Below are 26,076 nucleotides of genomic sequence, written 5' to 3'. Positions count from 1 at the left end.
CACTCTCACTGGTAAAGGAGCAGATCTATGGAACTAACGCAAAATAATACTGAAAGTAAACTGTAATTAGAAATAAAAATTTTAAAATATTGGTAAATCCATGGACACGCATCGATTAGCACAGTCCCTCTGACCGACGCGAACGGACGTTTCTCAAGGCATTCGGTCAAGCTGGTTTCGACACACGTCTTCGGTACTTTCAGAAGCTGCACGGGTTGGGGTCCAGCCGGACACAGCCGAGGGCTAGCACGTGCCCGCTCCTCACCGAGGCGGCGTTGGTCACGCAAAGCCCTCGGCTTTCGGCCGGGGTTGTCAGCTGTAAACTGGTGCCTTTCAGAAATCAGCCATCAACAGGCCAGAACGGCTGGGAAATTGACGTTTGGGGGTTGGCCCGATGGTGCTGGGTGTCTGACTGTGAAATCACGGATGGGAGTGAGTCTCAGCATCGGGAGGTGGGCGATCCGCCCACCCTGCGGGCGTCAGTGCGTTTGGAAGCCACGTGCTGGGCTGGGACTCCTCGGACATGAATCATTCTTCCACGACACACTCGCTTCCCCGTCACGGCTCCACGTTGGCACCTGACCTCGGACACACATTCTCGTCCCGGGCAGAGTCAACGCAGGCGCCGGAAGGGACATGGGAGGGTGGGAAACCAGGCCACACCTGGGCTTGAAGTGGACGCTGCGCTGATTTTGTGTTCAGTCGACTCCGTTCCATTCAGAGGGCAGGCGTGTGGGCTCTCGATGCTTCCTCCGGGGGATGATGTGGTTTGATGACCTCCCCCCGGAGCAGGGGGCGCAGGGGAGTCGGGACTGGGGGTGACGTCCTGGTCATACTGGGGCAGCGTGCCCTGCTCTGCCTTCTCTCTTCCCCTCTCCTCAGCCCCAGGGGGCTCCCCAAGAGCCACGGAGAGACTCAGGTGGGGCTCTGCCAGCTGAACTGTTTTCATTTCCCACGGTAGGATCCAAAATTTAATGGGTATTGAAATCACCTGGGGTGCTTTCCAAACTGCAGGGTCCCGGGTCCCCCCTCTGCCTCTGTGGACAGGGAGGAGCCCCGGTCTGGTCATCAGGGGAGGCGGAGGATACACTCAGGGAGCCCCCGACTTAGAGACGGCAGTCCTCCCAGTGCGGGGACTGTTCCCTTCACCACCGTCTCCCAAGCGCCCCGGAGGGAAGGACACAGGGTCCGCAGGCAGTGAGGGAGCCGGAGGGTGGGGACGACAGGAGGAGGCTGGATGGAGTGACAGATCTGGGGACGGAAAGAGAGCGTGAGCAACACTGGAGGAGAGAAGGGTCAAGTTTCCGAGACCCAGAGACTCGCTGGACTTCTTCTCCAATAGCCGATGCGTCCTATGCCGCGCGGGCGCCCTGATTCTGTACAACCTTTATGTAAATACCACCCCTCCTTCCGGTGACAGAGTAACTGTGACACTGGGGACTAGCAATGACATTTTTATAAAATGGCAGACCATCCTGAAATTTCATTACAAGCCCCTTTGACACATTTCCGTTTTCATCCAAAACTCGTCTTCCGGGTAGAACAGAGATTCCCATCTGTGTGGTTTTATCAAAACAAAATGCGTTTCTTTCTGCGCTGAGAGTCCATCCAGAGGGGCCGCAGGGACCAGGGGGGAGAGGCTGGGCCCTGAGCTGTAGTTAAGGACAAGTGGCTATAGCCTAAGGCCAAGTTCGGGTCAAAGGATCTGCCGGAAACAACCAGTCCTGCTGGTCCCGGGCCGAGATCTGCCTCTTGTCCTCCACCACAATCACTCTACCATAGACACTCCCACCTCCTAGAAAACAGGAGACCAGAGAACAGCTTCCCACGCGTCTGAAAACTCCACCAGAAAATAAATAATAAATAAATACAGGCAGAAAATAGGTTTTTCAATGGCTGTGCACCTTACCCAGGACCATTGGTGACAAGTCACGGAAGAATTCAAGTGGATCTGAAGTTAATTTTCCAGGGAGGCTCCCTGCAGGTGAAACTGTGCTCACGGTCTCAGAACTCCCTTGTACGCGCTCGGTCGACGTGTCCAGCGCTGTTGCCCCTGACCTGTGCCGTATCAGAGTTGTGAGAATGCTCACGAGAGACGGTCGGGGCCGAGACCCCCCGGAATTCACTCCACCGACCCTGGGCACGACCCTGGGCACGCCCTCCGGTCCCACAGCACATGGCGCTCAGGAGATTCAAAGCCAAGACAGACCCACCGTGAGAGGGACCATGCTCCTCCTCGGCCGTACCTGGTACCCCCACGAGAGGTGAGAACGGTTGTTGTGTTTTGCTTTTCGATTTGCAGGGGACCCCAGGGAACCAAAGGCAGAGACGATACCCCGAAGGAAGCTGCAGCCCAGTCAGGGGAAGCCGGCGATCTTCAAGAGTCAGTGCCCCATGAAGACGGGAGAACGTCAGGCTTTAAATGCTTTAACTCTTTATATGGAAGGAACAGCATAGGGAATGGAGCGTTGCCAACTCTCCGTTGAAAGGGGGTTGAAACAACAACCTCCCCCTCCCCCCTCCTCCTCCCCCTCCCCCTCCCCCTCCCCCTCCTCCCCCTCCTCCTCCTCCGTCAGCACCCTCGGCGGGCACAACCGTCCTGACGTTTGCATCGACTTTCGGACAGAACCACGTGGTGTCTATTGTTTCCTGTCTCTTCTCTCACTGAACAACGTTTTTGTCAGAGGTCACCCAGGTCCCGAGTGGCGACCCTGGGTCCCTGTCTGTCCCCTGTAGGACACATAGCCGCTGTGGAAATGCACCTCCGTGTAGTTACTCCCGTTCTGTTTCCGGAGGGGGCGGGTGTGGCTTCCTCGTGCATCCTTGTAACCGCGTCCCTCCTGGAGCTGTGACTGTTCTGCTGTCACTGCGGAGCCCTCGGGCACAGCGCACACCACGCAGGTGCTTCCAAGCCCTGTCCCCAGGGGCGGCCCCCACTCCGCCCTCAGGCCCGAGTGTGGGCGTGTCCCGTTGTGTGTGGGCGTGTCCCGTTGTGTGTGGGCGTGTCCCGTTGTGTGTGGGCGTGTCCCGGTGCTCCTGGCCTCCTCCTCACTTGGTATTTTCATAGGTAACGTGAATCCATCTCACGGGCAGTGCACTGGAGCGTGAGCGCGTCTCTGTACCCAAGGAGGTCGGGCACAGCTTGTTCTCACCAGACGCCCTCGTGTGGATTCGTGTTCAGACCTCCCCCCACCCCCCACCCTGCTCACTTTCCTTTGGGATCGTCTGATTTTCACATCGTCGCCCGTCCGTTGCCAAGTTGGATGATATACAAAGCACTTCATTCATCAGAAGGCACCAGCGAGTGTCTCTTCCCACTGGGGTCACGTCCGCTGCCCACGTCACCCCAGTCCTTTGAGGAGAGAGTCTAGTACAAAGGAGGACGAGGTAGGTACAAAGCGGTGAACCAGGTAAGCGGCTAGCGCAAGGCCTCGGGGACAGAGCAACTGCAGGGGACAGCCGACACCCCCGGACCGGACAAGGTTGAGGGCAAGGTTGACCCCCTCACCTCGAACTCAGGACCAGTGAGAGGGGCTGCAGCCCCGCGGCTGAGCTGAAATTTGGTCCCGGAGACTGTGCTCGGCTGGGCCCATGAGTGACACAGTCAGGTCCCACTGCAAATGCAGGCAGAACTGCCAACGTGACCTGCTGGCCACTGTGGGGGCTGCCTGGCGCTGCTGCAGTGACCTGTGGCTACGGGCCGGCCCGGTGCCCGGGGACAGGAAGGCAGGGCAGTGCCTCCCCTCCTCCAGCCTCCCAGCTCCCTCTAGGTCCCCTGTGGGCAGGTGGCTCTCAGAACACAGCCGCCTAGGGTGTGTCCGAGTCCAGGCCCCACCCCCGACAAAGACTCGGAATAGGGACGGGGCAGGGGTGGCAGCTGACCACCCTGCAGAGAACAGAAAGGCAGACAGAGGACGGAGGCAAGACAGACAGCCGATGGTGGGCTGCGTCCCCTGAGCAAGGCTCAGCCATGAGTCCTCGCTGACCTCTGAGCCGGTCACTCGCTGTGGGGCTTGTTCTCCATCCATCTCCGCTCACCATGGCCAGCCGAGAGGAGCCCTTCTGATTCCCAGATTCCCACCTGTGGGGGGCGAGGGGGGCGAGAGCAAGGCCACAGAGCGCCAGCCACCCGCCCGAGGTCACAGGGCAGGGACGCACAGGGCAGGTGGCCATCCTAGCAGTCTCCTTCACCTTCATCTTCACGCCCAAATTCACAGAGAAAGAAGATTCACCGTGAAGGAAGCCATGAAGGATGATGGCGAATGGGATGTGGAAATTAATAGCAGGCCTGCTGACTGCAGGGGACTTTTACAGAACCCGTATTTTCTGGTCGTCGTAGCTCATGAGAAACACGGCCGGCGGCACCAGGCTCTGCTCTTCCTCCCGACCCTCCCAGGCGGTCTCTGTCCTTGTTTTATTTTTTAGCTGGTGTTTCAGCGTGTTTGAAATGACCTGTCCTGCCTGTGGCTTTCCTCTCTGTCCCTCTGCTGTCGTGGATGATCACGCTCTTCCGGTGAGACCCGCCCTTGGGCTTCTCCAGAATCCACGCTGGGGCCCGTGCTGCGGGCACAGCCAGCCCGGTTGGACAGCCCAGTTTCTCCGTTGCCGGCGCGGCGCGGGTCTGCTAGACGAGGCCGACCACCTGCCAGCAGCGTCACTGCGCTTCCCTCGTGCAGCCCGGATGTGCTTGTCTGTCTGAGGTTCGGACAAAGCCCGGGGACTCGTGCATACACTGATCCTCAGGCCAAAGTGTCAGGTAAGTAAGCTGAAAACCTGACTTCTTTCCTCTCGACACGCTGATGTTGTAGGTTCGATCCCCGGCCAGGGCACATGCAAGAATCAACTGGTGAATGCATGAATGTTTAGAACAACAAACTGATGTTTCTCTCTCTCTCAAATCAATAAACAAAAACTAAAGTAACTAAAAGCCAAGCCAGTTGGCAGTCTTGTGGAATGAGAGGGGAGAGCTGAGGTTCAGGGGGCACCCTCTCGGGGTCTCGGGCACTGTAGTGGGTGCTGCCACTGCCTCCTGATGGGTGTCCCCGTCCATCCACTCCTCCCCAACACACCTGGCCCTGCACCTGCAGCCACGTGCAAACCCAGTCACGGGACTCCTTGCTCCGGGGAAGGTAACGTGCTGAGCAGGCTCACAGGCCTGCGCTCCCTGGGGCCCCAGCTCAGCTCAGCTGTTCTCTCCTTCCTGCCTGAGCTCCAGCCCAGGACTCCCTCCTGCCGCAGGGCTCTCGCACAGGCTGTTCCTGCTGCACACACACACCCTTCCTGCTGCTCCAGGTATCATTCCTGACGGAGGTTCTCCGGCCCCCTCCTCCAGGCCCGGCTCGAAGCGCCCGGACCGTCCTCTGCAGCACTCGCCATCCGTGTAAGCTGTTCACTCGCGTGCTTCCCTGACCCACGTCCGTGCGTTCACCCCGCGAGCCTGCAGGTTCCGGGGGAGAAGGCGCTGTTCTGGTCGCCACTGTGCGTCCCCAGCCCTTCACACGGCGCGGGAATGTCTTCTTCCGAGTTGAATCCGTGCCGAGGACTCCCCGTCCCCCTCGCCACTGAGCACACAGAGCCCAGCGAGGGTGGTCGCTGCCCTCAGCAGACACGCCCCAGAGCTGGGAATGGGGCACGAAGAAAGAAAATCTCAGAACGAGGAGGCAAATGCCGCTGTCACTCGCAGGGACGGGGAGAGAGTTCTGGCCGGAAAGGCCAGGAGAGCTGCGTGAGGGACGGCATCTCTTTGCAGGAGGAGGGTCCTGCTCTCTGTAATTCACCGACTGGGTCACTAGCCAGGGCACTGGGCCACACTGTCGTCAGCGAGATTCCTGCTGGAGCGTTTCGGAGCAGTGGCGGCTTCACCTCGCCGTCCCTCCAAGCCCCAGCCTGGCACACAGACCTGCTGGTGGGGGCTGACCCCTCCCAGGACGCCTGCTGTCCCAGGGAGGGGCCTGGCCTACACTTAAACCCAGGTGGCCACTTTGCATGATTGGAACACGGTGGTGGCTGCCCCAGGCGTCTTCAGCAGGCAAAGGGCTGCCCCTGTTGGCTGGAGACTGGCCATGTGACCACAGCAACCTGGGCATCAGGCTGGACTGTCCTTTGGTGGCTCTTTGAGCCACTTCAGCAAAGCCAAGCCCCCCCATCCACCCACCTTCTGCATTCTGGTTTCCTCGGGCAACAGAGCTCCAAGACCAGCAAACACTGGACAGGGCAGCCCCAGTAAGGCCTCCAAAAATGCATCCGTTGCCAATATAAGAAGCAACAAAAACAAATTTAAAAAGAGGGAAAAAAAACCCTCAACTGTATTAACTCATGCCACAGTAAGAGCGGCAATGCCAAACCAAGACCAGCTTAAGACCGCTGAGGGTGTCTGCATAACACGGCATCTTCCGGAATGCCGCAAGGGCCCTCTCTGTGCTTGCACGTTCTCAGCAGGAATCTTTCAAATTCTAATCATGTTCTAACTGCAGTTTATGAAAACCAAGTCTTAGTTACCTGTCTGTTTGAGCTTGACGAGGAGCTAGCCCTTGGTCGGGCATCAGAATGAAAATCTAAGGGTCTTCTTTTGCTGTCTCCAAGCAAAACCTGTGTCCTGGGATACCTTTACCACCACCCAGGGAGGCCCCTGTCACCTGTAGTGGGCCTCAAGACCAGACCCTGAGAAACATGGCTCTCAGCAAAGCAAACATCCCTTCCTCTTGCACCAGCCCCATTGACTCGGTTCTGTCGTCCGTCTTGGGGAGGTTGGGGAGTGTCCCACAGGACTGCAGATCTGGAGGAGGAGGAGCAAGGTGGAGGTGGATCCTGGTGGTGCTGGGACAGGTACCCCGTGAATAGGATGAAGGTTAAACACACATTGTCCCCTCCACCATCCACCCACCCACCTACCCATCCATCCACCCACCTATCCATTCATCCATCCATCCATCCATCCATTCACATATCCATCCATCCATCCTTCCATCCATCCATCCATCCACCCACCCACCCACCTATCCATCCATCCATCCATCCATCCATCCATCCATCCATCTACCTACCCACCCATCCACCATCCACTCACCTACCCACCCATCCATGTATCCGTCCATCCATCCATCCATCCACCCATCCATCCATTGACCTATCCATTCATCCATCCATCCACCTACCCATCCATCCACTTATCCATCCATCCATCCATCCACCCATCCACCATCCACCCACCTACCCACCCATCCACCATCCACTCACCTACCCACCCATCCACCATCCATCCATTGACCTATCCATTCATCCATCCATCCACCTACCCATCCATCCACCCATCCATCCATCCACCCACCCACCTATCCATCCATCCACCCACCCACCCACCTATCCATCCATCCATCCATCCACCCACCCACCTATCCATCCATCCACCCACCCACCCACCTATCCATCCATCCATCCATCCACCCACCCACCCACCTATCCATCCATCCATCCACCCACCCACCTACCCATCCACCCACCTATCCATCCATCCATCCATCCACCATCCATCCATCCACCCACCCACCCACCCACCTACCCATCCACCCACCTATCCATCCATCCATCCATCCATCCACCATCCATCCATCCACCCACCCACCCACCTACCCATCCACCCACCTATCCATCCATCCATCCATCCACCATCCATCCATCCACCCACCCACCCACCTACCCATCCACCACCCATCCACCCATCCATCCAATAAACATTTCAGGACAGTTAATTAGTGACAAGCACTGTGTCCGGCCCTTGGGGCACATTCACACACAGAAGAGACAGAGATCACTGACCTCCCCACTGAACTTACGTTCTTGGAGGGGGAGGGGGACAACAATTTTTAAAAGTAAGACCTTGTAGCATTTTAGAAGTTGGTAAGTCCTTTGAAGGAGAATAAAGCAGGGAAGGAGGACAGAGATGACCGGACAAGGCGGAGTTGCCATTTGATGATGAGTGTCTGGGCAGGACTCCCCAAGGAGAGCGCATCTGATCCCAGACCTGGGGGAGTGGGGGGATCAGGTCCTGCCTCTGGTGCAGGAAGCACGTTCCAGGCAGAGGCCCTGAGGTGGGCGTGGCCTCTGGTGCTGGAAGCGCATTCCAGGCAGAGGCCCTGAGGTGGGCGTGGCCTCTGGTGCAGGAAGCGTGTTTCAGGCAGAGGCCCTGAGGTGGGCGTGGCCTCTGGTGCAGGAAGCGCGTTCCAGGCAGAGGCCCTGAGGTGGGCGTGGCCTCTGGTGCAGGAAGCATTCCAGGCAGAGGCCCTGAGGTGGGCGTGGCCTCTGGTGCAGGAAGCGTGTTTCAGGCAGAGGCCCTGAGGTGGGCGTGGCCTCTGGTGCAGGAAGCGTGTTCCAGGCAGAGGCCCTGAGGTGGGCGTGGCCTCTGGTGCAGGAAGCGCGTTCCAGGCAGAGGCCCTGAGGTGGGCGTGGCCTCTGGTGCAGGAAGCGCGTTCCAGGCAGAGGCCCTGAGGTGGGCGTGGCCTCTGGTGCAGGAAGCGCGTTCCAGGCAGAGGCCCTGAGGTGGGCGTGGCCTCTGGTGCAGGAAGCGCGTTCCAGGCAGAGGCCCTGAGGTGGGCGTGGCCTCTGGTGCAGGAAGCATTCCAGGCAGAGGCCCTGAGGTGGGCGTGGCCCCCACTTGGCGTGGCGTGGCGTGCGGCCTTGTGGGCCAGGGTGACAACCTGGCTTATGTGACATGGGGCATGAGGGAGGGGGCCTGAGTGGGGTGTCCTGTAACTGCTTTCTGCTTCAGCAGGGTCAGCCCCACTGCTTTGCAGAGAAGGGTCTACAAGGACAAGTGGAAGCCGAGAACCATCATGGAGGCTGTCGTGACGATCCAGACAGGACAGAATCGACCACTCAGACCAAGGCAGGAGCATTCTCTCAGCCTTTAAAATAAATAATAATAAAAGATCACTCAAAACAGAAGGGAGCCTGAGTTGGCTCCCCAGGTGGTGGGTGTTCCCTTGCTGCTGACACGGGGTAGAAGCCAGGTGTTGGAAGAGCAGGAGAGTTTTCATCCACACTTTCTCTCCTCTAACACCTGCCTGACTCACGCGCCATGCAAGTCAGTTCCCGAGCTGCAAGGTGATGACCTCTGCACTTCCGCATGTCCCGTCCCTCTGGCTTGCAGGGCTTGTCACCATGGGCACATTTCACCCAAGAAGAAATGTGAGGAACTCAGTACAACACCTTGTTTCAGGATAAAGTTACTGCATTAAAAATAATGGTGAAGGCCTTGGCCGGTTGGCTTAGCGGTAGAGAGTCGGCCCAGAGTGTGGACGTCCTGGGTTCAATTCCCAGCCAGGGCACACAGGAGAAGCGCCCATCTGCTTCTCTATCCTTTCCCTTCTCCTTCCTTTCTATCTCTCTCTTCCCCTCCCGCAGCCAAGGCTCCACTGGAGCAAAGTAGGCCCGGGCGCTGAGGATGGCTCCATGGCCTTCGCCTCAGGTGCTAGAATGGCTCCAGTTTCAATGGAGCAACGGCCCCGATGGGCAGAGCATCACCCCTTGGTGGGCATGCTGGGTGGATCCCTGTTGTGCGCATGTGGGAGTCTGTCTCTCTGCTTCCCTGCTTCTCACTTCAGAAAAATACTAAAAATAATAACAGTGAAGGTCGGTGCTTTTCTTTCTGGTCTTAACGACCCAGGGGGCTTAATCCAAGAAACCCGTTAGGGCTATGATCTTGTTCACTGGTCACTCGCTGCTGTTGAATGCTGGCATTTTGGATGGCTGGGTGGACCCTGGCCGGGTCAAGTGGAGGAGGCAGCCGATGGCACAGTGTGAAGGGAGGGAGGGGAAGGAGGCAGACAGGGACAGACACACAGATGGCGCATCAGCACGGGGCACCGTGTGGGAAAGGGGAAGGAAAGACCGGGTGCTTACTCAGCCATGTATGCCGGCCCGGCCAGGCCCACGGCGGGGTCCTTTCCTGTCCACAGGGTTCTTGGTTGGCCTCGGGGGAGACCACAGTGGAGGTGCCACCAGTGGGGAGGACCGCCAGCAGGGCGGAGCTTCTTCTTTGCTGAGCGGCTGGTGAGCACACCTGACTGCAACTCACAAGCCACGGTGGATGGTGAGGCTGCTGCACGGGGTGTGCATGTCGGTTCTTCCCAACCCCCCTTCACGTGCACGCGCATGCGCACACAGACACACACATGCACACACACACACACACCAGCCATCCTCTCATCTTTCCATCCTTCTAGCACTTTCCTTCTGTCGTTCTGGCACAGACTCATCCTTAAACTGACCAGCAGGGTCACCTTAACGCCGCTAACCCATCCCAACAACATGCAACGAGCCTGGCGTGTGAGCCTGGCGGTAAACGGCGATGCCATCGCGAGCGCTGTGGACACGATGAGCGAGAACACGTCCGGGACACGGTTCGGTCCCGTCTCATTTTGCAAACAGGTAAGCGGAGGCCTGCGGCCGGAGGTGCCTGAGCAAGGTGACTCGGGGACAGACGTGGAGAGCGGGAGCGAGTGGGTTCTGGGGCTGAGGTCCCCGGGCGTTCGTGGTGGTTAACTTTTCAATGAGGGTTCAAGCTCATGCCGTTTCCTGAAGTCTCAGGTGCCTCCTGTTTTCCCCAGAGCGCAGCTCCCTCCCCTCCCCACGTGTGCGTGTTTTATTTCCTGTAACGCTGTTTCGGTTTCACTCCTCGCCGGCCTGGGGAAAAAGAAGTTGGAAGCCACCCTGGGGGTCGCGATGCGTCTTCTCCAGCCTTCACCACCGGCTTATTTTAGGAGCCGGAGCGCTCGCCGCCCAAGCACGTTCTTAGTGGCGCCCAGCCTCTTCCGTTAAGAGTGAGGTGTGCAGACCAGAATCTGAGCCTCAGTTTCCCCAGGCGAGGGCTCAGTCCGCGCGGCGGGCACGAAGGTGCAGGTGCCTGGACCCCGCAGCCACCCCTCCTCCCCGGTGCCGGTGCCCGTGCCCTGCCCGCGGGGGCCTCCAGGGGGCGCTGCGGCGCGTGCGCGGCGGCGGTGACAGCGGAGGGAGGGGTGGGTAGCGCGTCCAAAAGGCACTGCGGCGCGTGCGCGGCGGCGGAGACGGCGTGACGGCCTCCAGGGGGCGCTGCGGCGCGTGCGCGGCGGCGGAGACGGCGTGACGGCCTCCAGGGGGCGCTGCGGCGCGTGCGCGGCGGCGGAGAAGGCGGCACCGCCCCGTCCCAGCGTGCTGTGCGGGTAAACAGACATGGCGGGCCAGGGGGACCCGCAGGACGCTGCGCACGACATGGGGAACCACTTGCCGCTGCTGCCTGGTAACGGCCAGCCCACAGCGGGGTGGCGGGCGCGCGCCCAGGGCCGCGGGCTGCGCGCGGGGCGCGGGCGGGGAGGCCGGGACCGGCCCGGGGCCGTGGGGCGCGGCGGGGGCCTCCCGCGAGTGACAGCCCGGGGCCCTGGACGCGCGACCCGGCGGCTCAGCGCGGGGACGGCCCGGGAGGCCGTGCGGTGCGCGACGTGCGCTCCGGCGGCCGGGCGGTGGCGGCGGCGGCCGGGGCGCGGCTCCTGGAGGGGACGCCGAGGCGCCGGACGCACGAGCTCGGGGCCGCGCTGTGCGGCACGGGGCCCCGCAGCCGGCCGGGGAGCGCGCGTCTCCCACCCGGACCTGGGCGGGGGCTTCCGGCGTCTGCGGGGACGCTGCCCTCGGGGGAGTCCGTGCACGGGAGGGGCCGGGCCGAGAGCGCGCACCCCGGGGAGCAGGGGCCTCCCGTGCACGGATGACCCGGGTCAGAGGGCGTTGCGGAGCCCGCAGCCGAGCTGGCACGGAGCGGAGTGTGTCCGCCGTCCCTGCAGAGCTGCCGTCGGCCCCGTGCGCCCGTGTGCACCTGCCACCCCCGGGTTTCCGGGGGGACCGGGTGCCCCTGCGTGACCTGCCCTCGGACTGCACTCGGCCGGCTCGCAGCGGCTGGCGTGTTGATCCAGAAAGTCCGGAGGGAGACCGGCCAGACAGGCTGTCGGTCCAGTGATCGCGCCTTTGTGAATCGCAGAGCAGTTATTTGGAAGGGAGCGTGGGGTGCTGCGTGAATCCGCGCGGCGGGAGTTTTGAGGAGTAACCCCTGGGCGCGTGCTGAGGAAGTGGCTGGACATTTAAGATGCAAAGAATCTGTCTTGGTCACGGTGACACTGATGACAGCTGAGTAGGGAAGTGGGTGTCAGCTCTGTGATGAGAAAGGCTACTCTGTGGAAGGAGATTAAAAGTCAGAACAGTTAAAAATTTAAAAATTTAAATTATGGATTGTAGTCTTTGAGCTAACATCTGATCTGCTCAGCTTTCTCTCATAGAGCATGTGGTCTCTCCATGGAATTGTAAAGGTACCGAATTTGAGTCAGGATATTTGTATCATCCGTTTATATGTTTTTTTAAAAATTTATCCATTGATTTGAGAGAGAGAGGAAAGGCGAGAGAGACGGACAGAAAAAGCAAGCTGCTCCTGTATGTGCCCTGACTGGGGAGTGAACCTGCAGCCTTTTGCTTATTGGGACAATGCTCCAACTGAGCTCTCCAGCCAGGGCCAGTTTATATATATTTTTAGTCTCGTGGAAACATCAATGTTCTTAGGAAACATTTGTTCTTATATGAAGTGTTAGGTCATTGACCACGTGAATATAGGAGAAAATGACCATGGTCTCTGCCAAAGCCTCATATCTAGAATTCCTAAGAATTAACAGACAGCCCAAGGCAATTGCCTCAAGGAAAGGCATTTGTATTTTCTTGTCAGGGACATAGCTGGAGGTTGTTTGATTTAAATAAGGATTTTGAGGGATGACATTCTATCTGTTTAGAAGATTATTTGGGGCATTTAGAAATACAGGAATTATCAGGTCAAAAGGGAGTGTCACTAAATCTTTGTGGTCATTGTAGGCCAGGGTTTCTCGGCCTTGGCACTTTTGACATTTGGGGCCAGAGAAATCTTTGTTGTGGGGGACTGTCCTGTGGCATTTTTAGCAGCCTCTCTGGTGCAGGCAGGGCCGCCCTAGTTGTGACAACCAGAAACATCCCAGACGGCCCCCAAAGCCCCCGCACGACAGTCCCCCTGCTGCAGGGTGAGGACTTGAGCCCTAACTGGTGGGAAAAGGACAGACCCCCAAGTTTTCATTTTCATACCTGTTGTTAGTAGTGTCAGGTTTTAAAGCCATTGAGCTTAGGTTTTATCATTTAAAGATTACGGGAAAGCTGGCCGAGACATTTCTTTTAAAATGTTTCATGGAAACTTTTTAAAACTACAAGCAAAATTGCTATGAAAATGAGTGCAGACATTTCATTTTCAAACGGTATTGTGACAGTGGTTCTGGGAAGTGATATCACTGCTGTGACAATCCTCCGGCCATGTGATGTCTTTTCTTGGCCGTAATTAATGGGTCTTCCGTGCTTCCTGGCTCGTGTAGGAGCCCCTTAAAGTTTGGGAGCCTAGGGATTGTCTTCTTCGTGCCTCACTTTGCAGATGAGGAAACTCAGGTTTAATCAGGTGCAGTGGGTTTTCTCAGGTGTCAGAATTTGTCCCAGGGCAGGAGACGAATCTCTCACCCAGAACTTCAACAGTGTGTGTAGGCGCTCCTTTAAGGAGACGGGTCCCTTACCCCTGCAGTGGCGGTGGGCCTGGTGAGTTCCTTCCATCAGTGAGGTGACAGTGGAGAAGTCCCCCAGACCCGACCTCAGTGGGGTGGTCTGGGTCGGCACCAGCACCAACGGTCAGTCGTGTTGGGAGCCTTTTGCCTTCACGGCCTTCCACCCCAGGTCAGGTGACCCTAGTGTCATCATGAGACTACGTCAAACCAAATGCCTGACCAGTACTCCTCAAAACTGGGAAGTGTGTGCCCAGCGAGCCCCCGGAGACAAGCGACTGATGTGGTCTCGGACGGGGGATGGGGGTGGGGGGCAGAGTGGACGTTAGGTGCAGACTGAGGGAACCCGGGTGGAGGGTGGAGGTGAGCTGACGCTCACCCCTCAGCGTGACCCGTGTGAACCAGAGGACAGTGGGCGTGAGGCGTGCAGGGACGCTCCTCTCTGTCGTCTTCTGAGACGAAGACTGGGCCAAGAAAGTGTCGTGGCAGCACCCGGCAGAGCCCGGGTCCCTGGCGGCTCGTCTCCGTGCGGGCAGGATTGTCAGGTGGGGGTGGTGTTTGCACCCTGGCCACCAGGGCTCAGAGCCCTCGCCAGGTGTGCCTTCGAAAGGGAGCTCAGCTCTGACATTGTCACACATGTGGTCTCTTCTTGCGATGTTCTCCTACAGCAGAGAGTGAGGAAGAAGATGAAATGGAGGTTGAGGACCAGGATTGCAAAGACGCCAAAAAACCCAACGTTATAAACTTTGACACCAGTCTGCCCACATCACACACGGTACGTCATGTGGTGGCAGAGCTCAGAGACACTCCCATGCAGCCATCGGGGGAGGTGGCCGTTCCTGTTCCCAAGGCTGGTGTCTGTCCTGTGCCCTGCTGGGCGTCCCTCGCCCGATAGCGGGTGAGGACGCGGCCGTGTTCCAGCAGAGGCAGGTCCCCGGGACTGCCAGCACCACCACACCGTGTCCTCGTGGGGTTCTCCCAGGAATCGCCGCCCTCCCCTGTGTGCGCGGGTCGAGGGGTCCTGGCGCTGCTGCCGTGTTACGTGTCGGGGCCTCCACCGTGCTGGGAGCCGGTGCTGTGCAGCCGACTCACGCCCTACACTTGCCGTGGGGGTCATGGGACATAGAGATGTTTCTTATCTTAGCCACAGTGAAATATGTGGAACTAAAACATGGTCGAGTTTGTATGGGAGACCCTTACACAGTGTTAGCAGTTCTGTTTCTAGGCATCAGAATGAGGCTTGGACGTGGGGTGCCAACACGCTGAGGTCACTGCTGTTTTAGTGAATGTGTGGTCCTCTGCTCACGTTCCTGCCTCTCACTCCTCCCGTGTCTGTCACACTGGTGTTGTGCGGCTCCCGTAATGGCGCGTGTCTTGTGCCGCAGTACCTGGGCGCCGACATGGAGGAGTTCCACGGCCGGACCCTGCACGACGACGACAGCTGCCCGGTGATCCCTGTCCTGCCGCACGTGGCCCTGGTCCTGGTCCCCGGGCAGACCCTGCCCCTGCAGCTGTCCCGCCCGCAGGAGGTCAGCATGGTGCGCGCCCTCATCCAGAGGGACAGGACCTTCGCGGTCCTGGCGTACAGGTGAGCCCTCGCGGCCTCTGCCGGCGGCAGGCTGCAGGTCCGCCTCCACGCCGGGCGGACTGTCGCCCTGCGTGTCTAGTGCCTCGGCGAGGGGGGAGGGGCGTGGTTCGGTGGAAAGACAGAAGTGGGAATGGGCCATCGTTACACTAACAGACGTTTTCCTTCGCACACAAGTGAACTTTCTGCTATTTGAAGTTATCATTAATATTTAACAAAAAAACATTTCTAGAAACTTACTGTTAAGACCAGTCTCTATTTAAAGAGGAAGACAGCTTTTGCATTTTAAGGTAAAGGATGACTTTTACAAAGAATGGCTGTTTTGTCTGGATTCCTGGGTGTCCGTTAGGGGCCGTGGTAAGCGGAAGCTGCACTGCGGGTCTCTCGTGGCAACTGCAGGAAGTCAGCGGCGGGGGCGGGACATGACCAGGAAGTCCACGCTGCTGCTGCGTGGACAGAAGGCTGCCCGGGTCCCGGGTCGCTGCCCTTGACCAGAGCTCTGTTTCCCTGGAAGCGCTCCCCCCCTGCTCTGAGGGCCCCTCCTAAATCTCAGCTGCCCTGGGGCGTGAAGGGACCAGTGCAGCACCCTGCAGGGGGTCAGTCACCACGTGTTCTCCCGCGTGGACTGCTTTGTCAGCTTTGCATGTTTAGAACTGAAATGCGCACGATGCTTCTCTCGCCCTCTGCCCTGAAGCAACGTGCAGGAGCGGGAGGCGCAGTTCGGGATCACCGCGGAGATCTACGCCTACCGCGAGGAGCAGGACTTCGGAATCGAGATCGTGAAAGTGAAAGCCGTGGGCCGGCAGAGGTTCAAGGTCCTGGAGCTGAGAACCCAGTCCGACGGGTGAGGGCGCACCTCCCAGCTGGGCAGCATCCCCGTGACGTGGGCGCTGTGCGTGGTTTCATCCTACGGGGCCCCCTCACTAACTCGTAACTAGTTGTTCTCTTTCCCTTTGAAGGCTCAGCCTAGTGGCTTTGGATTTTCTCTGCATCTCAGTTACTTGGCATGTTTTTAAAACTAAAGAAACCAGAGGTCAGCGTCATCCTCATCCCCACAGGGTGATTAGCCTGGGGACAGTCCACCACCCTCCTCCCAGATTTCCAGGTGACCCTGACGTCCCTGCAGGCTTGAGAGCGTGCTGCATGCCCGGAGGGCAGGGTCCTGTGGGCACGGCTTCAGGGCGGGAAGACCTCTCTCTAGAGTGAGATGGGGGCAGGGCTCGTGAGCTCCGTGTTTGCAGGGACACCATGGGGACACTGTGGTGTTTCCGGCGTCCCTGTGACACCTGAGGGCCACACCAGCTCCTGCGGCAGCCGAGCTGTGGGAGCCACGTGTGTCTAGTGCAGGTGCGTGTCGCCCATGAGTGTGTCACCTTCCAGGGAACCGGTGAACGCTGGGTGCCTTGGGAAGTGCAGGGACCCTGCATGCCGTCCGGGTGCCGGTCAGTGCTGCCTGGGTCTCCTGCTGGAGGTTTGAGAAGTGTAAGGAACGCTGGGCTCCTTAAAGATCCAGTTCACCCTAATTTATCCTCTTAAAATTATCCATGTATCCTCCGGGACGTGGCCTCGGCTCTGGCCCGAGACCCACCTCTGAAGGAAGGCGGGTTCTTGGTTCTGCCCGGTCCTGGTGCCCTGGGCCCTACCTGCAGCTGAGGTGGGGGTCTCGTCCAACCTCAGTGTCGCACCAGCAGCGTTTTCTCAGCATGTGGAAGCTACGAGGGCTTTGTAAAGATTTAGGACAAGTGTGCGCTGCACGGGGACAGGGACTGTGCCTCTCAATCACTCAGCTGTCAGCCACGGAGACGGGAGACGGGGTCGGGCCAGCCTTCAGGCTGAGAGCGTGGAGGGCGGGTGGGGGCCAGCCTCCCGGGACGTTCCGTGTGGACGCTCCCAGCACTGAAGACGCACAGTCCCCAGACGTCTGTCCCCCTCCGTAGGTGAGCTGCACCAGGACAGCGGCAGAGACCACGTCATCCTGCCTTCGGGACTCACGTGGTGCCCGTGGGGGACGGCATGTCCTCCTGAGGCCCTGTGCTGAGAGTGAGGCCGCTGGGTTACTGGGGCTGTCACTGGCAGCTCCGTTCCTCCGGCCAGGCCTTCCCGGCCTCATACTTGTGAAGTACTTACTATCAGTGGTCACTTAGCTCCGGAAATCGTGATGGGATTGGACATGGGGAAAAGTGTGTCTGTGGCTGTTGTGTGTCAGTGACTTGTGATTGTGGAAACACCCTGTGGACACAAGATGGCAGCAGCCCGTTAGCTCTGAGAACAGGCCGGGGTCTGTCCAGCTGACCGTACTGAGCCTGAGCCTCAGACTGGCCGGCTGGACAGGACTTGGCAGGGGCTCGTTCTCCCATGGCAGGAGGTTCTTACGTTTGCTGCCCCCGGCGGGACGGGGGTCACAGAGATGACCAGTGCCACCGCGACCTATCCTGACGTGGAAGCCAGTCCTGGAGAGGGCCTGTCTCAGCTGGCTGGCTCCAGGTCCCTGCCTTGGAAGCTGCAGCATCTCTGCAGAGCACGGGGGCACTGCTTCCGTTCCTCCAGCGGGCAGCCTGGGGCGAGAGCCCCGTCGCCCACACGAGTGACCCTCCTGTGTGAGGCCCGGGCCACCTCTTCCCCTTTCTAGGGAACAGGCTTCGTCCTGTGCCATGTGCTGAACACGTGGATTTTATTTAAGTTAATTTGAAAGCAGTCGTGTATCTGAGTCACTGCAGGACTCCCCAGTCCTGAGTGCTGCTCCCCGTGCACAGAGGAAGGGGCGGTGACTTCCCATTTGGAACTAGAAGAGGCTAATAATAATGTCCTAACTGAGACCGATGACTGTTTGTCAGAAAGTTAAATCTGGAAATCATGCAGAGCTGCACACACACCTTCATGTTCGTTTTGTCACCGTGTGTGCTGATGTCCCTCCGTCACCGTCACTGGACGGAGACATTGGGCCAGGTCTGCAGGCCGAGGGGCGACAGGCGGCCGTCCCCTGCGCAGCCCTTCCTGCGTGTTGCGTGTCCGTGGTCGAAGGGTCCCCGGGGCAGCGTGCGCCCGAGCCGTCCCTCCCGGTCTCCCAGTCAGTCGGAACCAGATTGGGAAGCGTTCTTTGTGGTTCAGCCTAATAGTTGTTGGAACAGTTTTATTTCTGTACTCATTTTTTAAATATTTACATAAAGTAATGTGACTGTAATCTCAGACAGCTGCTATAGCAGGTTGGAAAGGGAACCAGACTATGTTCCAAATGGAACTCGGCTCCAGGGCACCGTCACTGGCCCCCCAGTGACCAGAGCGTCCGTTACCCTGGGCGATTCAGACACCTGCCAGGCCAGCCTCTCAGGTGACCGGGAAGCTGGCCTTTCTGTAACGTTAAGGGTGTTATCACAACAAGATAAAAGCATGCATCACTATTAATGTAACTGCACAACTAGTGTTGGGTAAAACATCATTCTTAATGTAGTTATTGATGACCTTAAAGAAGAATCCAATTTCTAAAAAGGTCTGTATAGAGGTCCACGCTTTTGTTTTAAAAATAGGATTACTAGTTGTTTGTGTTCACAGGTCAGGTGAAGAGAGTTGAGGTTTGTTTCTTTCTAATGCACTGTAGCGATATTGTAAGAACCTGTGAACACAGTTTGAACAGTCATTTCTTTTTAACATTTTCCAGAGTCACGCAGACATAAGCGTGAGCTTTCGGGAAAGAAATGAAGGTAGCAGAGTGGGTCTGTTTTCATTCAGTGAAACCCAGATATTTTTAGACAGACGTAACTATTTTATTTTAACAAGTAGAAGTATGCCAGTTTCCCTCAGAACTATTTGTTGGTCAGGACAGTGGTTACGGGAAGACCACTTTAGGTTCCTAGTGCACTGCGGGACTGTGCAGGGTGGCACACTGTTCCAGGTGGGCCGTGTCCTGCTGTCCCCAGGGGAGCGCGCCCGCTAAGAAAACCGCTCGCAGCCACAGCCTTCCTGTTGGCATCGCCCGCGGAAAGACGTTGCAAGTAGGATACAGTCTCCAGTCCCGTTCTGGAAATAATGTTACTATCATGAGCATTTAAGTTACTAAAAAAAAAAAAAAAAAAAAGATAATATGTATCTTGTTTGCATATTCATGTTAGACATGAGAATGAGGGGTAATGCACACAGAAGTTAAGGCTACAAGTAAATTTGGTCTAATTTTCACTCTCCCTTCTGTTCCCTGCTGCTCGGGTGGGGTGATGGCAGGGCCGGTGCAGGCAGTAGTAGGCTTGGTGATGCTTTTTAACTGGTTCTTTTATAGACTGCTCCTGGAATGGAAACACCTTCCGTTCCATTCCCTAGGGAGGCGGGAATCCATGCCTTCGGCCATCTCTGGTCTTAGCTTTGCTATGATTTATGAGATGTAGTCTTTTTGAAATTGTTTTATATCATAGTATCAGCATTTGATGAGTGTGTTAAGAAACTTTGAACACCGCAGTAGTTGAAATTCGCCTCGCGCTTCGAGTCGTCACCGTTTGAGTTAGCTCGTCTGACGACGGCCCCGCTTGGCTTGGCTGCAGGATCCAGCAGGCGAGGGTGCACATCCTGCCCGAGTGCGTGCTGCCGCCCACCATGTCCGCCGTGCAGCTCGGGTCCCTCAGCCGCCGCCAGGTCGTCCCCTCCACGCCCAGCTCCTGGGAGGACCGCCGCTCATACGTGTGGTGGCAGAGATACCAGAAGGTGAGACTCCAATTGTCTGTGTCCTCAGAAAAATGAGGACGGTGCTGATTTTGTTTTTAAAAAGCAAGAAACACCCACAGGTCTCACTGAGGATGCGTCCCCAGACGACTGTGGCCTCCCCGTGGCCACGTGGGTTCTGAGATGCGGTGGGTCCGCTGTCGGGGAGGGACTGCCGCGGGGCCTCCCTGGTCTGCAGTCGGTCAGACATGGGGCCCGCGCCCTGACCCACGGCCCCGCGGGAAGGAGAGCCGGCCCCACGAGCGAGACCCCGGGTGCTCGGCGAGCAGCCCCCGCTCCAGTTCCACACGGTGCCACACGGCACCACACGGCACCACACGGCACCACGGGCCTCGGGGAGTCGGCACGTCCCTCTGGCTACGTCACTCCTTCTCCTGGAAGGACAGCTGACAGCCTGTTTCTGCTCCTCTGTGAGAGGCAGCAGTTGAGGACAACAGTATTTATGATTTCTGCTTACAGGAAATGACTAGTTTATAAATGTAGAAGAAATGGGCTTTGTGAGGCTTACCTTTCAAGGATATGGGAAGTCTCCGTAGTAGCCTGGTAAGCCCCAGGCTGATGGCCCTGCTCTGTCAGGTGTCAGGTAGGGTAGTGGGGTTCATGCTGTGATGCCGGCGAGTCCAGATTCACTCACACTTTTATGTGGACCTGAGATCTCAGGGGACCCGATGGGGCATCCCAAGTGCGTGGTCACTGCCGCTCTGGGCTGTCTCCTCACGGCCACCTCACAGGGACGCTGGACACAGTTCTTACTCAGTTTGGCTTGTTTTCAGGTTTTCACTGCAGATGCTAGACACGTGCTTACTGGTCTACAGGTCAGTCATTATGAGGTGTAGGTCCTCTGTCCCAGTGGACTGGGTCGTCCTCAGTGTGGGAAGTCACGATTGTAGTTGCAAGATGTATTTGAAGGCTATAAAAACATGACTGTCAGACTTAGCCACCTATTATGGGATTATCTATGAAATGTTTCTTCTTTCTTAGCAAGTCTTTTTCTGGCCCAAATCAGTTTTCAGATGCAGCTCTTTCTACCGTGAGAATGTTGATAGTGAGGTCACTTTCTTGACTCTTTTTCTGTTTTCAGAGAAAATTTCATTGTGCTAACCTGACTTCCTGGCCTCGCTGGCTGTACTCCTTGTACGACGCTGTAAGTCACGCCCCCTCTACCCTCTGCCTCCAGGGGAGGCTGGTCCTTAAGGCAGGGCCTGTAGGACAAACACAGGCTTCCGTGCTCAGTGGCGTTTTACCCTCAAACCCTGCATTCATCCCGTCCAGAGGGAATGGTCAGGGGTCAGAGAGGCTCCCGGGAGACTTTGCCTTTAACGTGTAGTGTCGGTGCTCCCGGTTTCTTAGGCCTCGTAACTAAGACTAGATAGAGACGTTTTAGGGCTTACCAAGCATTTTGTTGGGTCAAGTGCTAGTTACTCTTAGAAAATTAAAGAATCCTTTAACAGTATTTTGGGTTTTTCTAAACAAATATCTTTACGCCTCCTGACCCCTAGGCAGTGTGCTGACCACACCCACTAGTGTTCCTGCTCAGGTCTGAGCACTAGGCACGCCCCACCACACAGAACTCAGTGAGACAGGCTGCCTGGTGGAACAGCTCAGACACTCCTGACCCCTAGGCAGTGCACTGACCAGCACGTCCACTAGTGTTCCTGCTCAGGTCTGAACACTGGGCAATGTCCTGACCAGCACACCCACTAGTGTTCCTGCTCAGGTCTGAACACTAGACACGCCCCACCACGCAGAACTCTGAGACAGGCTGGTGGAGCAGCTCAGACACTCCTGACCCCTAGGCAGTGTGCTGACCACACCCACTAGTGTTCCTGCTCAGGTCTGAGCACTAGGCACGCCCCACCACACAGAACTCTGAGACAGGCTGGTGGAACAGCTCAGACACTCCAGGGTTTAGACAGACTTTTCCCAGCCTGGTTTCTATCCCTTCCTCCGTGGTTCGAGGCAGGTGACGTCTCTAATACGGGCATCCCAGCAGTGGCTGCCCTTGGCGCAGTGCCCACTCACCCATGCCCCCTGTGCCCGTGGGGAGCCCTTGCCCACCAGCCTCCGGTCTGGGGGACGCCCAGCAGGTTTAGAGCACGTCCACGTGCACAGCACCACAGAGACGCCTCAGCAACATCCCAGCAGACGGGGCTGTGTGCACACCGGGGAGTCGGTGAGCTCTGTTCCGGGGAGGCATGTGCACAGAGCGGGCGAGCCTGCAGTGCACACACAATGCACGGGGCCACAGCCCAGGGAGCAGGGGAGCCTGCAGTGCACACACAATGCACGGGGCCACAGCCCAGGGAGCAGGGGAGCCTGCAGTGCACACACAATGCACGGGGCCACAGCCCAGGGAGCAGGGGAGCCCTCCCTCCCGACAAAACACATTGAAACTGGAGCTCAGACGGCTCGTGAGACTTCAGTTGCTACTGTTATCAGTTTTATTAGGGTTGACAGGTGGCAGTAAGCTCTAAAGGCCTGTGAAACTTATTGTGGCTTTTATTTTAAACAAGGAAACTTTAATGGATAGAATCAAGAAACAGCTACGTGAATGGGACGAAAACCTAAAAGATGATTCTCTTCCTTCAAATCCAATAGGTATGAAAAGTCAATTCCTTCCTGTGGCACTAACAGCAATATTAGTTTTAAAAAGCATATGCATTTCCTTTGCTTTCAGCAACTTTTAAAATGAATACATTTAGTTAAGTACAACCAAGTTCTTAAATTCCATGAGCACTCCAACTTTCAGCAAGGTGTTCGTAAGTTCAGGCTGCACTGTTGGCTGGCTCTCACTCCCTGCCTAGCTGCCCTCTCCCCGTGCAGTGCAGTCACACGCCCGTGTCTGTGGGGTGGCTGCTGCTTAGCTGTTTCTGGTCTCCTGGCAAATAAGTCACTTCCCACATGTGTTAGACTGTAAGTCACAAGGCACCTGCAAAACCAAGCATAGGACAGGCTACGTTTTAGGGCTTGCTAAGATCCGAGTCCCTCCTGAGGCCAGTGCACTTGACTCCTGCTCCATGTGTGAAAAGCGTTCTTGGGAAATCCTGTTGAGAAGGATTCCAAAAGCATATGATCTTCCTAAGTTTAAAACCTGCAAACCCACCGTGTCTCAAGATTTTTCTTACAGAGTAGCAGCTTGTCTTCCTATTGACGATGTATTAAGGATTCAGCTCCTTGAAATCGGTAGTGCTATCCAACGACTTCGCTGTGAACTAGACATCATTAACAAAGTAAGTAGAGCGGGCACGGGACACTGTGCTTAGTCCCCTGGGAGCACGGGGCCGGGGGTGGGGCCTGTCGCCGGTCCTGACGCCAGAAAACCAGACCGTGGAAAGGACAGTTGTCTTAAGTGTCCTGCTAGGGGTCCCAGACAGAAGCTCGGATGGTCTTGTGTTTCTCGGCGATGACCCTTGGTGAACATCTGTGGCCACGTGTCTGTTTAGGCGAGTCATTAGTTTAATAAGTGAATGAACAAGCCTCAGAGAGGTTTTTGTTAATTACATTATTACATGAATGAATTTTCCCCACTAATTTCCTCCAAATTTTTTAGTGCACGTCTCTTTGCTGTAAACAATGTCAAGAAACAGAAATAACCACCAAAAATGAAATATTCAGGTGAGACACTACCTTTTTAGTAAATTTCTGAGTACATTTTCCCAGGTACCTTACCAGAATTATTGTTGGGACTGTTTCCATTTTCCATAATTTCCCCCCTGGTCACACTGTAAGGGAGATGTGAGTGCAGTGTGCCCAGGGCTGGGCGGGCACCAGAGGGCGGGGTGGGACCGTCCTCCCGTCCTCGGTGTCACTGTGTCCTAGAACACAGCGAGGACCTAGAGCGGCACCCCGGCCTCATGTGTCCGGAAGCACCAGGGTCGCCCCAGAGGCCTATGATGAGCAGGACATGCTCTGACCACGTCCAGTGCCGTGTGACGTAACTGTTTGGAGGTCGTTCTGTGACAGATCCATAGTTAATAGTTATAAGTCAGGAGGGCAAGAACTGTCTGCGGAGTCACAGGCTGCCTGGTGACTTCCTCCTGACTCCAGGTGACACGGAGCTGTGGACAGAGGGAAAGCAGTGGGCTGGCCGCCCTGGGCTGAGGTTATGGAAGCTAACTACAGGCCAGGAACGGCAGCGCTCCCAGCCTGTCCTGGTCAGCGGGCACAAAGCTGTTAGGCTCGGGCTTGCTTCTCACGGTGCCTGACCCCACGCGGCCTCTGTTGCAGCTTGTCCCTGTGCGGGCCGATGGCCACCTACGTGAACCCTCACGGGTACGTGCACGAGACGCTGACCGTGTACAAAGCCTCCAACCTGAACCTGATTGGCCGTCCGTCCACGGAGCACAGCTGGTTTCCTGGGTAACTGCATCCTGGGGCTGTTTCAAGTGTTGCCTTAAGTGGGTAGAAACCAATTTTCAGCAGCATTGCTAGAACTGGAACCCACCGCAGAGAGCGGGATGAGGGATCCTGTCTGACGCTCTGGCTTGAGGGGCTGCAGAGCCCAGCCTGCCCACAGCTGCTGCTGCCTGGCCGAGCCTGGGACCAGGAGGCCCGTGGGAGCGGCCACCTGTCAGCAACAGTGCTTTCCGGGGTCCTAACCTCTGTCTTCCCTTTAGGTCCCAAGCCAGCCTGTTAGTGAGCTGGGCAGGAGTTGGGAACATGACTCATATTCTGAGCCTAGAATGGTGCCAGCTGGACCAGTCGTATCTGACACCCTCTTTAGTCCAGGGACTAGAGTTAAAATTAATGCTAAGCGTGGGCAATGCCCAGGGAGGAGGTCCGGGGACGGCTGCAGTCCAGGGCTTGGTTTACTTTCCTGAAGACACTGGACAGCAGCAAGGCCATGGCCTATGTTTCTGACACAGTCCCCCCTGTCTGGTCCTCCAGCGGGGGTCGGCCTGGTCAGAGTCCCCTGTCGGGTCCTCCAGCGGGGGTCGGCCTGGTCAGAGTCCCCCCGTGGGGTCCTCCAGCGGGGGTCGGCCTGGGCAGAGTCCCCTGTCGGGCCCTACAGTGGGGGTCGGCCTGGTCAGAATCCCCGTCAGGTCCTCCAGCAGGGGTCAGTCTTATACAAGGAGCGCTCGCCTCCCCACCCCACAGGGCTTCCTCCTGTGCACACCTTCCCTGCCAGGGAGGTGTTAGTGCTCCAGGGCCCACGGGCTGTCTTCCTGGGTCCAGGTGTCTGGAGAGCTGGCCTCTAGCACATCTGATGAGCCCCTTGCCCACTGACTTCCTTCACTGCCACACGCAGTGACTGGGAGATGGACTGTGATGCAGGTGGCATACAAAGGGACGTCACTGTCTGCCGTGAGGGTGAGGGAGGAACAGCGCACCTCAGGGTGGCGGAGAGAGCTGGGGGCGCCGCCTAGGGGAGGCCCCACAGCCTTATACAGACCATGCCCACACACTCATCAAGCAAAGTGCTTGCAGCCAGGAAACCCACAGGCAGGCCTAACACAGCTGCCCCCCCACATACAAAGTAGAAAACCTTTTTATGGGGTTTGGTTCAGTGACCTGTCAAGGTCAAAGTTCAGCCTTTGCTCTGATGCTTATACTTGGCTCCAAGTTCTGTCTTCATAACAGCGGCGTTCTGGGCTGCAGAGCAGAAAGGCGGCCCCGGCTGACCCCTCCTTCCCTCGGCAGGTTCGCCTGGACGATTGCCCAGTGTAAGATCTGTGCCAGCCACATCGGGTGGAAGTTCACTGCCACCAGGAAAGACATGTCACCTCAGAAGTTTTGGGGTTTGACTCGCTCTGCCCTGTTGTTCACGATCCCGGACACGGAGGATGAAATCAGCCCCGACAAAGTAGTGCTTTGCCTGTGAGCCTGCACGGCAGGGCTCCGACATGCAGCCGTCGGTCCTGAGGCCAGTGTGCGCCCACGTCCCTGCTGCTGCTGCTGCTGCTGGTGCACGCCGTGCACAGACCACGGGGACGCCCAGCTCCCAGCCAGGTGGCTCTGAGGTCGGACCTGCTGCGGAGGGGCCCTCAGGACTGGTCTCAGGAACGTGTACTTGACACTTGACCCCGCAGCCTGCGCGCAGGTGTGGAGGGGGCCACCGGCAGGTCACTGGTCTGAGTGAGGAGGTGCTTCCTGCAGGAGGCAGACGTGGGGACCCCCGGCTCCCACGGGCAGAGGGGACACGCGGGTGCTGCCAAGCTCAAGTACCTGTTCCTTTCCGATGGGGCGAGGTGACGGTGTGACCTGGCGACC

At 57.4% G+C, this 26,076-nt stretch overlaps 1 protein-coding gene across 1 annotated transcript; it reads left to right on the top strand.

Moving 5' to 3' along the window:
* The first annotated feature begins 11,156 nt into the window (after positions 1–11,156).
* On the top strand, positions 11,157–25,695 carry CRBN (cereblon). Its single transcript, XM_066352004.1, has 11 exons — positions 11,157–11,272; positions 14,246–14,352; positions 14,963–15,165; positions 15,857–16,006; positions 19,689–19,848; positions 20,948–21,010; positions 22,380–22,464; positions 22,981–23,096; positions 23,417–23,481; positions 24,094–24,225; positions 25,507–25,695. Exons 1-11 carry the CDS (start codon positions 11,206–11,208, stop codon positions 25,685–25,687), a joined length of 1,329 nt encoding a protein of 442 aa, XP_066208101.1. The 5' UTR covers positions 11,157–11,205; the 3' UTR covers positions 25,688–25,695.
* The last annotated feature ends 381 nt before the right edge of the window (positions 25,696–26,076 follow it).

The sequence above is a fragment of the Saccopteryx leptura genome, chromosome 10 (assembly GCF_036850995.1).
Source record: "Saccopteryx leptura isolate mSacLep1 chromosome 10, mSacLep1_pri_phased_curated, whole genome shotgun sequence".
NCBI classification, from domain to species: Eukaryota; Metazoa; Chordata; class Mammalia; order Chiroptera; family Emballonuridae; genus Saccopteryx; species Saccopteryx leptura.
The sequence above is the reverse complement of the archived record's forward strand: the minus strand, read 5'-3'. Positions and strand labels throughout refer to the sequence as shown.

Bases quoted from the DNA above. Each gene is read 5' to 3' on its own strand.
- CRBN (XM_066352004.1), top strand. From the start codon at position 11,206: ATGGCGGGCCAGGGGGACCCGCAGGACGCTGCGCACGACATGGGGAAC. The intron at 14,353-14,962 runs GTACGTCATGTG...CTTGTGCCGCAG, and splicing joins GTCTGCCCACATCACACACG to TACCTGGGCGCCGACATGGA. The intron at 23,482-24,093 runs GTGAGACACTAC...CCTCTGTTGCAG, and splicing joins ACCAAAAATGAAATATTCAG to CTTGTCCCTGTGCGGGCCGA.